General features: G+C 36.4%; 1 protein-coding gene across 1 annotated transcript in view; it reads left to right on the forward strand.

Annotated features, from left to right (window-relative positions):
• The window catches only part of LOC129237969 (uncharacterized), a 32,173-nt gene extending 19,036 nt beyond the window's left edge, over positions 1-13,137 (forward strand). The window contains exon 2 of the mRNA XM_054872973.1: positions 13,067-13,137. Within this exon, the coding sequence (XP_054728948.1) occupies positions 13,067-13,081 (15 nt within the window). The 3' untranslated portion in view covers positions 13,082-13,137. The remainder of the gene's footprint in view (positions 1-13,066) is intronic.
• Positions 13,138-17,024: the final 3,887 nt, after the last annotated feature.

A 17,024-nucleotide genomic window follows, 5' to 3' on the forward strand; every position in this document is an offset into this window, starting at 1 on the left:
TCGCGCCTATTGGAAATTAGTTGTTCATGGGGGGAGAGAGGGTCCGTAAATTATGTGACATTTTGTAATCATGACTTTTAACTCACTAACCAGGTTTTTTTCTATCAATTGTCATCATCACTTTTATCCGTATAATCCTTTATAGACGAAACATTCCGGGCTATATGAAACTTTTTTTACTAAATGCTCATTTTGGAAATTTATTTAAAAGTTATTGCCGGTGTAAGCTCTTGCTTAACAGTTCTGGTTTAACAAATATCCCTAATAACAGATCCATTTCAGTAAACTTTCTCAGTAAAGCCGAAGACTTCTGCAACCTCTGCCTGATACAAATTTCCTCGCTTTTTTGGTGGCGTATTGAGTTTTGTAGGTAAAGTTAATTTTTTGGGTTTTGTTTCTTTTTTGTGCTAATAAATTTCCAACCTTTTGGTGTTGACGTAATATTTTACTTAGATTTGCACAAAATCATCGTTTGTAACAAAAAAAACAAATCATCTCTCTTATGTTCCCAATCTACTATATTTGATTTATCCGCGAACGACTCTCGAAAGCAAAAATTTCGTTTATGTAATTTATCACCCCCAAACACTTGAACCAACCATTTTTCAAGTGTACTTTGCACTCTTCATATTATTTTCCTTTCCCCTTTATCGATGTCACATCACAACCTCTGCACTTTGAGACACAGATAAGCTATGCTAAATTTAAAACGATTTGCGCCAATTTTCTTCAAATGCTCCAATGGGTGGGAAACTTACTCAAAGTAAACACCATTATTTTGTTGAGTCGAATGGCAGGAGTATCCAGTGAGAGCATTCATTGTTCAAGAATGTTAGCCAAACAATTGCAACAATGGCTGTTACTTTCCTCATGACGCGCTGACCTCCTCCGGCACACGAAAATACCCATTGTGATTATGTTTCCCCTGAATAGGAATACGAATAGCAGCAAAGTGTTCTACTTTTGTGCTAGTAAGTAGGTTTGTATGTTTCCCGGTATATTAAATATAGTAGCACTTACTTTGTTGGTTGTGTTTTTTTATTTTTACTATTATTATTTTTTTTTTTTTTCGGAGCGTGCTTTTGCTGACCTTTCTAAGTTTTCTGCAAAGTGCCATCCATCTGCAGCGACTATTAGGTTTTTACGCTTATTGCTGCTGCATTTAGATTTCTTATAAAATCTCTTTTCATTGAAGCTTTTGCCCCGCCGGGCCACTTAAGTTGAGTTGAGCTGTGGTTAATTTAACCTACTTAGACTTAATGTTTTCCAAGCGGACTTTTTTGAACTAATTCCCACTGCAATTAAAACGTATCTAGTAATATTCGTATGTATGTGTATGTATATAAATATGGTGTGAGCCTTAGGGGCATGCATTTTTTAGTCTTGTGGGAAAATATGAAATTTTGCAATGACATGCAGTAAAATTTTATTAAAAAAGTATTAGAATAGAAATTTAAGCATTCCATGTATTGTACAGTTCTATTGAACTTTCATCCATAAATGTAGGAAAGGGAACCAGATCAAGTTTTATTAAAGAAAAAAGAAAGAAAGAAAAAACGTAAAAATAAAAATAAAAACAGCTGTTTCTTCCAAAGAGTAGAATATAGGGAAATGAAATGGTTATAAAATGAAAAAAAGCTGCCAGAAAAAATTTAAGAATCCATGAAAAGTTATTAGTACGAACTTTATTTGAATTTTTATTTTTTGTCCTTGTTCACTGCTCTCGGGAGCATCATACATGGTTCTGTTGTTTTTGCTCCGTCCCATGAGATGTCGGCATCTGCTAGTTCGCGCAGCATCAACCTTATCCAAGCGTTTTTTGGTCGACCACGACCTCTGCTCCCTTGCGGGTTCCAGTCATTTTTTTCCTATTTTGTTTTTTCTCAATTTTTTGACCTATCCATCGCCACTTTCTACTAAGGATGGGTTCCTCGTTCGTTAATCTCCACAGTGCGTCGTGCGTCGGCAATTCATGATGTAAAGGGTCATCGATTTAGAGGTATCGGATATTAAATTGAAATAAAACAATAGAAATTCCAATTGAATGGGTAATCTTTATTATTTTTGTGTAGAACCATTCATGACATTTATTTTTTAAAACTAATCCCTTTCAAATGCTGGTCGCAACTGCACCGTAGTTCGGCCATCCGTAAACATCAATTTTGAATGACTCACGTGAGGACTTCGGTCGGTATCTCGTGAATAACCTTAGTAACGTTGGCTTTCAATACCTCAATCGAAGCTGGTTTCTCCACAAAGCATTTAGACTTTACATACCGCCACAAATAAAAGTGCAAAGGTGTGATATCTTTTTTTTTGTTTTGTGTCGGGACAACTAGCACTCAGCCATTAATTGAGTCCATTGTACTACACTTGGATTCCCTTTTAATTTTCTTTCTATCTAAGTAGACCTTATGGTGCCAAAGAGCCAAGGTGGTCGCTTCTTAACATATCAGTGCCAAAGACCTCAAATCTGATTCGAGCGAAGGCGCGGCAGAAGCACAGGAAGTGGTCCGCCGTCTCATCCTTCTCTTCACAATGTGCTTCGCCGACAGAAAGTAGCCCGTCATCAGTCCAACCAGCTATCTCTGGCAGCACTACACTGTATCTCTTTTCAAGTACGACTCTTGAGGGCATGGAGTCAAGCGGCATGCAGAGAATTGTTGGATCGAAATCCATGCCTTCTCTGTTTTCCAATGCCGGACAGGGGCCGTACCAGTTCCCATTGTGTTTCAGCCTGCAGATGGCCTTCAAGAACTCTTCTTGGATGAAAGCATCAAGTGGTGGCAAACCAATCAGAGCATCTAGTGCCAAGCCGAAATAGTCGGAAAAGCTTCGGTGGAACAGATGGCCACAGTGCGTTGGTGTGATATCACACGATCTTGGTGGTCAATCTACTGGTACGAGACGAGAGGAAAATTGCTCACCGAAACGATGACGCAGTAAATCCATTGCTGCACGGACTGTATGTCAAGTAGTTCCGACTTATTGTGGAGTGCGCGGGCTCCCATTTTTTGGATCAAAAAGTCGTCTATCATTCGCCGTTCACTGTTACATTGGCGCCAGCCTCGTCTTTGAAGAAATATGGACCGATGAAAGAAATTTGCGCTGCAGCAGCAATATTCTCAACAGAACATTCAGTTTTTGGTCTGCCAGTCCTTTCTTTGTATACTCGGCAGAACCTTTATCTTGAAATTGTTTCACCAACCGTTGAATTGTCGACTCATTCGGCCGATTATTTCCACCAAAGGAATCACGAATTTTGCGATATGTTGTTCTTAAAGATCGACCATTTTCATAATAAGTTTCAATCATTTGAAGGCATTATTTTATTGTGTAAAATTGTACATCCAACTACGCGACAAATGTCAAAGATGAAATAAAAAAAAAACATACTGTCTAGGAGTTATTCACTACTGTCCTTCTGGGTTCAAAAGAAATACGCAGCAGAGAAAACCGCCTAGTTGACATCCCGAATCAGTAGACTAATGGCAAACACTGGGTGATCAACTCAAAGGAGACGGGAAATAATGCTGGCTACTACGCTATCCGTTCTCTTATGCGAACCTGAACTGTAAGGAAATTCCGCTAAGGCCAAATCAGCGGTGTAAGCTTCTAGCATCGGTATAACGAACGGCAGCTCTGCGAAGTGTGCCTACCGCATAGTATCAGGGCCAGCTGTTTAAGTGATAAGCGATTCAATACCGATAGATTTAATAGCCTTTGAGAGAAAAAGTTATGGGCATGAAAAAACGAGAGGATAGAAGAAGGAGTTATCAAGAATATAGCGCACGAAATAAAGGAGGAAACGATAGGGCTATGGTAAAACTGCTGGAGAAACGAAACACGCGCAGATGGATGGCCAGACTAATAAACGATGTCGCCACATGGAGCAGCCAATTTTTATGCAACCCATATGCAACTCAAATTCTGCTGGCACATAAGCATACACCTTGTAATGACGAAGATGGAACGCCGCTCTGAAGTAATGCGGAAGAGCTTCCAAGGTGGGCTTCGGGTCCAAACGAGAAAGAGCTTTTTAGTCTTCGGACATACCAATGCTGCGACGACAGCTTTGATGATGCATTAAGCATTTTTAGCCTCCTCATCCGCAAAAAACAAAAATTAGAAAAGGAACGGGACGAGGTAAGACAGGGCGAGCTCATCCATGCGTACACAGATGGCACAAAGCTCGAGCGCAGGGTGGGCGGAGGAGTATATTCCGTACATCTGGGGATCGCCTTCAGTTTTCGGCTCCCCGACTACTGTACTGCCTTTCAGACTGAACTGATGAATAATGAAAGTCGTGTTGCGATACCTGGAGATGATATCTACATTTTCACTGACAGCCGGGTGGCGAGAAATCCCGACAAAGCAGCCGGCAACCTCCAAGGTAGCCATGAAATGCGCTACCTCCTAACGAGATGGCTGAGTCATTTCACTTAGAGGTAACATGGGTCCTTGGCCATTGTGAAATTGAGGGTAACTGCAGAATCGATGAACTATCGAAACTCGGCATCAAATTGACCGATGAGTAGATGATATAGGCATACCCTTGCAAACATGTAAGCTATTTATCTTTCAGGAAATTGTGAGAGCAGCGAATGAGAGATGGCGTAATGAAACCACTTGCAGAATCGCCCGACAACTGTGGCCGACACTCAATGTCGGAATGAAGGATCTTATAAAATTTTTGAAAAGTACACACTGGTTTTAGCAGTTTTCGGATTCGAAGAGCCTGCGACGTGAAAAAGTTCATTAACCACATTTAAGAAAACTCGATTAGTTCATGGGACGCTTTTCCACATGTGTTAATTGTATACAAGACGCCTTCAACTTGGATTCGGAGCCGCTTTTAATAAATAAGTAAAGTTTTCATGGTAATAGCAAAAAGTCATACCCCTAATGTAAAGCATTAAAACATAGCCATACCTACATATATGTACATATGTTTATATCCGCAAATTGCATGCGAAGAAACTTTGAAATCGGCTGACAACCACTCAGCCAGTTCGCTAGCCAAGTGCTATTGAGTCTAGGCAATCTAGGTTAGTTGCATATGTATGTATTAGTGTATGTATAGAAGAATTCGCATACGCTGATTAGTAGTCTAACGAATTTCCTGCGTATTAAATCAAATTGAAGTGCATATTTAGAACGCACTTTGCTTGTAAGGCGGGTCAGTACAGGTCAGTAGCAGTAGAGGCTATGCAGCAGGAAGGGCAGACAGCGAATGAGGACAAAAGTTTGAGGTAAGAGTATAAACATACATACATGCATACTCTCATTTGAATGCACTTGATAATCAGAAAAGTGGAAAAATATAAATCTGGGAGTAAGTACACAAAAAAAAAAAAACCAAAAAAATATTTTCTCGTTGTGAAATGAGTAGCGCTTGTTTCGGCAAATACAAAAACCGCTGATACAAAAAAAAAAATCCAGAATAATAATTACTAAACTGGGACGAGATCTGGAGCAGATAGTTGCCCTGTTAATTGTAAATTTTATTTACAACTAATTAATAAAATATCCACCCCTTTGTCACTCGAGTCATACGAGTGAAGCCAGGTGATCCAGAAGATTACGGAGATTTCAGGTATATGCCTGAACGGCACTGTAATGTGGTAAAATCATCACAAATTTTAGCTTTCGCGGATCACATCGATTTAATATGCAGATTTACAGCTGCATTGAAAAATGTCTTTCAAAAATTTAATTTGTGTATGCACTGAAAAAGTTCCAAATGCATGCGAATCTGTCATATTGATCGGCAGTTATACTTTTGAGCAGGTGGCATCGTCCAAATATCTTGGATCTATCATCTCTAAAGACGCAACAGCCAAACAAGAAGTGAGTACGAGGCTCCAGGCGAGGAACGTGGTCTTCTTTTCGCTACCCAAGGCTCTAGATTCCTCGTTTCCTTCAAGGCGAACGAAACTGAAACTACATACATAGAACAATAATTAAGCCTTGCATTACTTATGCTTCTGAAACCTAGGAGATGCGTAAGACGGATGAAGAAAAACTTAACAAATTTGAGCGAAAAATCGTACGCGGACTGGTACGGTTAGATCACGTCAACAATCGGCTACGGTACAACGATGATTGCCTAGCTGAGCTACACGATTTCCAAATCGCTGACTGTTCACATCAAGCTTCAGCGTATTAAGCGGGCGGGGCATGTTTTGAGGATGGACTCAAACGAATTTGCAAAAACAGCGGTGGACGACCCTTTAGCGAAAAGGTAATTACTGTCAGTGAAAAGATGATTATCGAGGCAGCTGTATTTGAAGCTTGCGTAGAGCGAATTGAAAATGTACCAATATTTGGAAGTTCATCAACTACGCAAACACCAAAGTACGCAAATAATATCAGAGGCAGTGATCGTAGTGACGAGGAGGCAAACTCTTGTCATAGCTCCCAACCAGGCTCACCGACGTCAGCAGAAGTGTTAGCACCAAAACTCCACGAAGTAGAGCAGCGGGAAAATACTTAAAAACAATGAGTTCTGCTGCCTATTGTGCGAGAATCGCTCTTCCAAAACTCTTCTCTTGCCTGAAGATGCGTTTTGATGTTGTTCCGCAAATGGAGCGAGCTACGGTTTTTAGTTATGAGTTTCTTCATGGCAGAAATACACTTGGAGGTTTGCCATTGTCTGTCGAGGGGCGTGCGCTATTAGAAAAATCTTTTTCTATCATTTCGTGTTTCATGCACGGAAACTGCACGAAATACACATCTCACGAAACTACGTACTTCCATTTGGTAGTCACGCACCAACCCATTCGGGTATTTTATACTGTTCCACAAACCACAGCTAAGCGAATATTATGGCGCAAACCGTATTACCATCGGGCATAACATCCTTTCCATTTTTTCTATACGTGGGATATCAACTTCGAGACAGTGCTCGTGTCCATATCGATCAAACAGTATTGCTGCCAATTGTAGCACTGGAGGCACCACTTTGGTTTCTGATTTCGTTAATTTTTTTTCTGTAGAACAAATTCATAGGCTTCTTTGATTAGGCGGAATTGTTTCAGGAATCTGCAAAGAAAAATTTGCAAACGGGCTAGAAAAATTAACCATTTACATATTTACCTGTGGCTGAGAATGTATTTGCATTGGGTATGGGTATAAGTTTCCGCCCTCGTAAAAGAGGTGTCGTAGCTGATACTATTTTTGTGTTCGCTCTAGTAATATACTAGTGATTTGAAGGTATATATGTGAGGTCTCGGTCGCAGTAATTGTCATTCGCTTGAAGTGTAAAGATAATTTTATATGTGTCGTCAAAAATGTCTATGCTCGTCCCGAAAAACAGAATTTGCCGGAAGTCATGCTTCATTGTTTTCATTTAAAGTATAGCTGTAACGTGTCGTATATTGATCAATATTAACGGCAATCACGCTCCATCAAACACAACTTCTCGAGAGTGGTTTGGATGCTTTCAAAGTGGCAATTTCGTCGTGAGCGATAAAGATCGCGAATGGGTACCGCAAACATTCGAAGATACTCAACTACAACAATCATTGGAAGAAGACGCATGTCCAACCCTTGATAATATGTCTAAAGAGTTGGATGTTGACAGATCAAGCGTCGATAAAAACGTTTACACGCGATGGGAATGGTACAGAAAGCAAGTAACTGGGTGCTACTTCAATTGAAGAAGAGGGATATCGAGCGACCTTTGGTGACGTGTGAGATGCTTCTTGAACGGCAGAAAAGAAAAGGTTTTCTGCATCGCATTGTCACTGGCGATGAACAATGGATCTATTATGACAACTCTAAACGTCGACAATGTTGAAGCCTGCCAGGTGAGCCGGGTCCATCGGCAGCAAAAAAAACAAAAAAAAAAAAACTGCATGCTTCAAAGGTTATATTGTGCATCTGGTAGGATCAGAAAGGTGTCATCTATTATGAACTCCCTAAACCATCTGAAACCATCACTGACGATCGTTACCGACTGCAGCCGGAATGGGACGGTAGACATGACAAAATGATTTTGCTGCATGACAATGCCAGGCCACACGTTGCTAAATCGGTCCAAAAATATTTAGAGGGATTGAATTGGGAGATCGTGTCCCAGCCGCCGTATTCCCCAGACATTGCACTTTCGAATTACTATGTGTTCCGATCAATGCAGGCAGCCCTTATTGGTGAGCGGTTCACTTCTTACGAGAGAATCGCAAACTGGCTTAATGAATGGATGAAGTCAAAACAACTCGAATTCTTCGTCAGAGGAATCCGTATGCTGTCTGAAAGATGAAGTAAAGTTGTAGCTCCCAATGGCACATAATTCACAAAATATTGGGTAGTCGAAAAAGTCTTTTCGTATTTCTAATCAAACTTCAACTCATTTTTCTTTATATTTATAATGAATTTTATTAAACGAAATATGTACCATTTTGGTCGACCACCTTTTGCCATTTTTCTTCTAAAGACATTATTCCATCAGTGTAAAACTTTTGTGGTTTCTCGGCGAAAAAATGCGACAAGTAATTTTCACATGCTTCTCTTGAAGCCAACTTTACTCCATTAAGGAAGTTCTGCATTGACCGAAACAAATGGTAGTCCGATGGTGCAAGGTCAGGGCTATATGGTGGATGCATCAAAACTTCCCAGCCAAGTTCTCCCAGTTTTTGCCGAGTCATCAAAGATGTGTGTGGCCTACCGTTGTCCTGATGGAAGACGACGCCCTTTCTGCTGATCAGTTGTGGCCGTTTTTTTTCGATTGCTTGCTTCAATCTCATCAGTTGTTGACAGTAAAGTGTAGAATCAATCGTTCGAGCAAGCTAGAGCAGCTCATAGTGGATGATTCCTTTCCAATCCCATCAAACACACAGCATAACCTTTCGAGGCGTCAATCCTGGCTTTGCGACCATTTGTTGAGCTTCACCACCCTTGCATCATGATCTTTTTCGCACATTATTGTCGTATTTGATCCAATTTTCGTCTCCTGTTACCATGCGCTTCAGAAATTGTTCGATTTCATTTCGTTTCAGCAAAGAATCGCAGATGTTAATTCGGTCCATAAAATTTTTCACAGACAATTCATGTGGTACCCAAACATCGAGCTTCTTTTTGTAACCAGCCTTTTTTAAATGCTTCAAAACTGTTTGATAATGAGTGTTTAGTGCCTTGGCGATGTCATGGCAGCTTATGTGACGGTCCTGGTCAATCTTTTCCATAATTTCATCGACTTTTTCAACGATAGGTCGACCGGAGCGAGGTGCATCTTTCACATCGAAATTTCCAGAACGGAAGCGAGCGACCCATTGTTGTGCTATACGAACTTATACAGCATCGTCTCCGTAAACTTCACAAATTTCATTGGTGGCTTGCGTGAAATTCTTCCCTTTCTTTACAAAAATTTCAAAATATAGCGAATTTCTTCATTATTTTCACTCATTTTTTAACAGCTATAACTTTTTTTCCACTTCTCCGAATAAAATTTTTTTTTTGGGTAAAATGAAGCTTAAAATGTCACCTTTCTAACACCATATGATAAGACACAATGTGATTGGTAGCACTGGAGATAGATGACTCCAACGACATCTATTGACAAAATACGAAAAGACTTTTTCGACTACCCAATATCATGCATTACTTAATTGTTTAAATAATTCGTAACTTTGGCTAAGAAAGGACGGTGATTTATTCCCATTCCCAATATTTATGAAATTTTACAACAGTGTTCACGGTTCCACGTCATTTTGATCTAAAATACGATCCAAAGCATTGTGGAACTTGAAAACTATTGTGAATTGAAAATAAATTTCAATCCGTTTGAATTTGTTGGTTTGAACGCAATTCAGCTTACACGATTGGCGTATCACGTAATGATATTTCGTATGGTTAGTGATCGGTATACGGATGATTCGACCCCTGGATGCAATTCTAGAATTTGAGCATAAAAATTAAATCATACCTTCCATCACTTAACATTATTGAAGCACCAATTTTATGTAAAGACAAAAAAAAATTTGCGAAAAAATGCTTCCTACAAAACAGAACCACCCTAATGTGCTTGCTCATGCTTACTCAAATATATCTACTTTTCCTACAAATTTTGCCCGTCTTAACCTTCATCGAAATGCCAATTCTCCGCCCAGCTCGTTTGTCCATACAAATGTATGCAAATAATCTCGCCGTGATTTTGAGGTGGAATATGTGAACGGTGCTTGAATGATTACCGTCGTTATTACTGCAATAGCTCTTGTTGACTTTGAACTTTATGATTGTGTGAAAAATGTATGTATGTATGTATGTAAGTGTGTGTTTGTAGTAAATTTTGTTGTTCTCTTTAAGGCTGCTGTTGTGATAGTATAACAGTTAAGCGTTCTTGTTTGCTTGCTTTGCTTTTTTCGTCATGTAATTTCACTGACAGCTGTGGCTTGATTGAAACTTATCTCGTTCATACTTAACTGCCTACTTACCTAGAAAATAAATTGAAATTATGAAAACAATTTTCATACCACGTGACCTAAAACTCAAATTTAATATGGCATAAAAGCGAAAAACAAAAACAATAAGCCAACACGAACAACGACAGCACAACACGATTGCTTTTGAAGTTTGCGTTTAAATTACTTTCGGAAATGATATATGATTGTTTAGTTTAGAAGGTTTGCTTTTAAAATTAACAGTTATGAGTACTTATGTATCCAGCTACGAGCGAAAATATCACAAGTGCACATTTATCCGATAAACGGTGTTCGTACATACCAGAAACGAGCAAAATGTAGGAAGGCTGTGTTTCTGAATTATAGGCTGCCGCTTTATCCGGGAGCGAGTGGGGTTGTACGTGCCTACCACTTGATTTGCGCATAGCCCGATAGTCACTGTCGATGTGAGTTTTGGGATAAAATTTTTTTTTTTTTTAAATAGCAGTTGACCTTCGGCAGTTAAAGGTAAACTGCTCGAGTAGATTTCCGAAAATGCTTTTCATAAAAGGACCGTTTCGCTCTAAGGAGCATTGCACTGTAGGCCACTCCACGTGAGAAAACATAAAATGGATGAGAAAGAAGACGCTTTGCTAAGCACGGATTTGTGTATCTATAATAGGTAGTGATGCCTCACCATACACAAAAAAAAAAAAACTAAAAAACAAAAAATCTATACTGTTTTTCTATTGCGATTATACAATTTATTATGTTTTAAGATCTTGGCCAAAATGCAGTCTATGTCGGAAAAAAGGAACCACGATTATTCATGAAATATAAAAGATATATATTTAAAATTTGGATCACCTTTTCGACCCTAACCTGAATTAGCACTGGCGTGGTAGCCCTTGAGTGGGACTATTATAGAGCAAAATGCAGAACGAAATATATCTTGAAATTACAAGAAAACAACCGCTTCTTTTCTTTTGACACATACTGTATCTCGCAAACGTTTTAAGATTTACGTGAGCTGGACCGATTTATAAGTACCTCTTAAACCTAATTATTTTGATAAGGTTGATGAAGTTTTCACCATTTTTATACAAATCTTTTTGACTTAAAATCTTCTATTATCTGAAATACTTTTCTAAAAGTTCAGTTCAGGTAAATCTTAACACATCACCGAAATATTTTGGCGATAGTCTTGAAATATAATAAATTTTGGAATTCCAGTAGAAAATCCAAAAATTTTTTTTGTTGAGGCACTCTAATGTACGCCGCGCCACAAAGTGGGGAACACGAATCATTTGAACAAATTTTGACTAATTTTCGTTTTAGCCTATAGTTAACATCTTTATCTTGGCCGCCGTCTGTCGTGCTAGTGCAGCGGAGGTAGCAGAAACTCCACTCAACGCCAGTCATATAGAATCTCGTTTGATTGTGTCGAATGGCTTCTTAAAGTCAACGAACAGCATGTAAAGCGGGGAGCGCTACTCAACTGACTGCTCTACTATGACTTTAGAGTGTTGGCTTTGTCAGCACAGCTTTGGTGAGGGCGAAATCCAGCTTGTTCGTCCCGGTGTTGATTTTGAATAAAATACAATTTTTTAGGAAATTATTGTCATTTCTCTTTATTATGATAATATTGGTCTGGCTCAATTACGTATGGGACAAAATATCGGCCAAATGGCAGCCGCGGCTTCGGCGGCACACCTCCATCCGATGGTCCAAATTTTCCAAGACGCTGAGGCATAATTGAGGTTCTATGCCGTTAATGCGCCGAATTATCTCATTCTTTAGCTCTTGAATTGTTGCTCGCTTATCGACGTACACCTTTTCTTTCAAATAACCCCAAAGAAAGAAGTCCAACGGTGTCGTTGACGTTTCGGTATGGTTCAAATTCAACATCGGCCCTTGAAATTTAACCACCCTTTAACTCACGTATTTTCACAAACAAATGTAATTTTTGGCAATTCTTTTCTTATTATTTATAGCAGCCGCTTCATCTATTCGCCACTTGCTAACGCATGTCGAAACGAAGCGTCCTAGAGAAAAATCAAACGAAAATTTTGAGCCACTTCAAAGTAGCACTTTCTTATAATATAATAAACTCGAATAGGCTATGAAACACTTTTTTTTTTTTAATTCATACTAAAAAACTATAATTTTGATAGGATCGACTCATTCACGCAATCGAATCGAGCTTTTTTCCAGATATTGTCTTATTATGCGTTATCTAAAGTGAAAAAATCTCTTTAGATTGCCAAAGGTTCATTCAATATGGCAATGTCGGCGAATCAAAGTAATGACAAAGCGTACCTCGATCCCCTGGCAGCTTACATGACGATGTTGAGCCGTGAGCTGCCAAGTTTGAAGTCATAACTCTATTATGGTATTTTTAACAAGAATTCACCTCACCATAATCAGTTTCTATAAATACGTAATTGATAATAAAAGGAATCTAGATCACATCACCTCAATAATGGACTCCTCCTCTCAATAATGGACTGACTTATTTGTGTTAGGAGGCGTTCTTTGCTGTATAACCAATGTCGCTGTGAGATTAGTGGATTAAGTATTAACCTGATTCTTGTTTGTTCTCTGATTCGGACTCAATTATTTTGATTATAAATTTGATTACATATTTGACTAAGTATTTAACTAAGTATTTTATATCTTTTTTTCAGGTAAGTTCTTCATGACCTAATTCTACTGGAGTTTGAATACCGTAAGTGACATGATGAAATAATGTCTACTCCACTATTTGATTTTAATTATCGGAAGGATGGCCTTAAAGGAGAAAAGCAGAAAGTGTATCGATCTGCCTTTATGGGTAGCGAATGCCTTGAACCCTTCTAAACAATCTAAGCCAAGTTATAGGTCTTTCAAGACTTGTATGAGAAATTGTTCGCAGCAACTCTTTAAGTTGGAATTTCGACTTCAATACTTAAACGAATGGGCAAATTTGAAAGAAATATTTCACTTCCCATTTCTTCAGAGCTCATCAAACATGTTCAGATAACGAAATCAACCTGAAAGTTGGTATGGTGTTATAGGATATCTGTAGAAAACTACACCGGGAACAGCTCGGAAATTTCGTCTTCGTATACATTCGTAGGTATTGAAATTGGCCGAAATTGTTCAATTTCTTGTAATTTTAAAGATTGTAATGCCAATTACTAGAAATTTGAAAGTCGATGTGTCTCTACAGCAAGATTTCTCATTCTATTATTTTCTTGCAAATGAAAAAATAATAATAGAAAGTAAGAAAAAGACGAAAAAATAAATAAATAAATAAAATATAAAATGAAATACAAAAAGAAAATACAAAAATTAAGTAAATAAAAAAATAAACAAATTTAAATATAAAAAATAAATACAAGAAAGTATATATAAAAAAATAAATAAAAAAAAACTTTAATGAAAAAATGAGTATAAAGAAATAAAAAAAACACTAAATAAATAAAACTATTAAAAAAGGAAAAAAAAAAAAAAAAATAAAACAAAATAAATAAAAATATTAACAAAAAAAAAATAATTAAAAACCAATTTATTTAAAAAAAGAGGAATTTAAAAAAATTATATATTTATATTAAAAACATAAATAAATAAAAAACTATTAAGAAAAAAATAATAAATAAAAAAATAAATAAGAAAAAATATATATATAAAAAATTAATTAATTAAAAATATGTTAAAAAATATAAGTAGAAAAAAATAAAGAAAAATAGAAGAAAAAAGTAAAAAGAATAATAGTTAAGAAATAACTAAGTAATAACAAAAATTATAAAAAAATAAGAAAGAATTAAAAAAAAATGTTAAAAAAGAAATAAACGAGAAAAAAACTAAATAATAACAAAAATTAAAAATGTTATTAAAAAATAAGAAAAAAAATAAAAAATAAAAATTAATAATTAAATAAAAAATATGTATAAAAATATATGCATAAAAAAAAATAAATAAAGGAAAAAAGTAAAAAAAAAAAAATGATAGTTAATAATCAATAATAGAATAATAAATAGAAAAAATTAAACAAAAATGTGAGTAAAAAAAAAATAACTTAATAATAACAAAAATTAAAAAAATAAGAAATAATTACAAAAATAAATTTTAAAAAATGTTAAAAAACAAATATACGAGTACTAGCTTTAACCCGCGGCCCCGCTCGCGTAGGAGTAGTTTTGAGGGATTTAGGATATGTATATAAAAGAATCACAGACAATAATTTCATAGAAAATAATTTTTTATTAATAACTATAATATTACAATAACCGGCATCCGTTGTTATGCCTCGTTGAATAAAATCAAAACAACCAATCAGAAAAATATCAAGAAAAATTATTTTTATTAATTTTCTATCTCAAACCGTTTTTGAACTTTACATTTGGGTCATAGTTGAACAGCTTATGCGGATTATGAAGTCTAGAGTGTGCTATAAATAGTGGGAAATAGGAAAAAATAAGATTTTTTAGATTAAATTTAAACAAATATTCGATTATTAGTGACGAATGGGAGTGGTGGCGCGGGCTGGGGGCTGTGGGAAGAGAGTTCCATCATAAAAACATGCTTATAACCTTCATTGGGTGAAAATATTAATGTATACAATTTTTTACGTCATTTGGTGTTGTCGTTTCGTAGTGATGCGCGGACAACGTACAGACATTCACCTTTATAGTATAGAAGATATGTATATAAATACATTGCTTTAAAAAGGCCAGGCCTAACTTAAACCCTCGTTTACTTGTTTTAATTATAATCTTATTATTATTTAAGTTTTTACGTTTTAGCAAAACAAATATTTGGCCAGCTGGCGTGCTTTAGTTTGAATAATTTGCGTTTCGCTGTTGATTTACCGACAGTATCACTTTTGCGAGATGATTAAACTCATTAGCGATCTGAAATATAGTGCCATAATCTATAAAGGCAGCAAAGCACACACATAACCATTTAGATAATTCACACATTCGGTCTATACACTTACCCCAGCTGCTGGAAAATATGGCAGCTTGCATCAGAACTTTTGCAATAATTCGTAAATATTCAGATGATACAGAAGATATATGGACATATACTATGACGTACGACCAGCTTACGTACGTATGTATGGCATATACCGTATTTGCATTGCACACTCTTCGGAGGAAAATCCAGGTGTGGTAGGGAGGTGGAGTGAATATATCGTAGCAGATGCCTTACACCTCGAGTTTGGTGAGTTTAATCGAGGTATGAGCGAAAAGACTGGTTGGTTTGGCCAGATGGAACCATGGCTTCACAAAATCGCTACAGAATTTTAAGATACAGGAAATGAGATATACGGGTTAATATTATTATGGGTAATAAGGGTACTAACAGGGAATTGTCTAATTGGAAGGCATGTAAATAGACTAGGACTACCACATAATGACTTTTGGCGAAGCTGTCGAGATAATGAAGATGGAGAAACCGTGGAACACCTTCTGTCTACATCCTTTGCTCTGTACAGAAAAAGGCTTTCCGCGCTCGGATTCGACTTTCTTGACATTATTGAAGAGATTTCACAAGTAGAGTTGGCGAAATAAAAAAAAATCATTAAATCTACAGCTTGGTTTTGAGAAGTTTCAGGACTGGGGCTTAAGTTTGTCGGATGACAGCCACTAACTTAGGTTAGGTTGAGTGGCTTTCATCCGACTTTTTAACCCAAGTTAGTTTGAGTTTTAAGAAAAATTTCAGGTATGCAGTTTTATAACCCTTTTATAAGGACGAGCTCCTGTGGTATTACAATGATGCTATTCAGACTTAAGTTTGTCGGATGACAGCCACTAACTTAGGTTAGGTTGAGTGAGTGTCATCCGATATATTAACCCAAGTTAGTTTCAGTTTTAAGAAAAATTTCAGGTATGCAGTTTTATAGCTCATTCAATATTGTTATGATGCAATTTTGAAGTGGCTCAGAAATCGCGCTAATTTTTGACAATTTTTTTTGTTTACTGGTGGTCTTGTGCATTTTATTCATATAAAAACATTTTGAGCACTCATTTTATGGCTGAAAACGCACAACACCGTTTACAAAAAAATGATAAAAAATCAACACGAATTTTGGGACACTTTAAACTGGCACAATAGGTGTGTCAAAATTTTAGGGACTACAGAACTGCTCAGAATTTTTCTGAAAATTCTAAATAAAAAGTTTGACATCTGATTCAAGGTTTTTGCAAAGCTTGGGTATTGGAGTTACATGGTTTTAGTTGTAGTATTGTAGTATCAACTATATAAAAACAAAAATAAAAAAAAATAAAATAAAATAAAATAAAATAAAAAATATTAAAAAAAAATTAAAAAAAAATAAAAAATTAAATAAAAAAAAGTTTAAAAAAGTTTAAAAAAGTAAAAAAACAAAAAATAAATGAAAAAATAAAAAATAAAAAAAAATAAATAAAAAAAGAAAAATAAAAAAATAAATAAATAAAAATATAAAAAATTTAAAAAAATTAAAAAAAATAAAATAAATAAAAATGAAATAAGTAGTAAAAACTTTGCAATGCTTCGTACTGCTATTATTGTGAACACAGCTGTACATGCGCGCGTATTGGTTGCACCTTTCCATCGGCCAGATGCAGTTAATTTGTATTCAGCGTAAATTTGCATTCGGCATATGTTTACCGTTAA

The sequence above is a fragment of the Anastrepha obliqua genome, chromosome 2 (assembly GCF_027943255.1).
Source record: "Anastrepha obliqua isolate idAnaObli1 chromosome 2, idAnaObli1_1.0, whole genome shotgun sequence".
NCBI lineage: Eukaryota > Metazoa > Arthropoda > Insecta > Diptera > Tephritidae > Anastrepha > Anastrepha obliqua.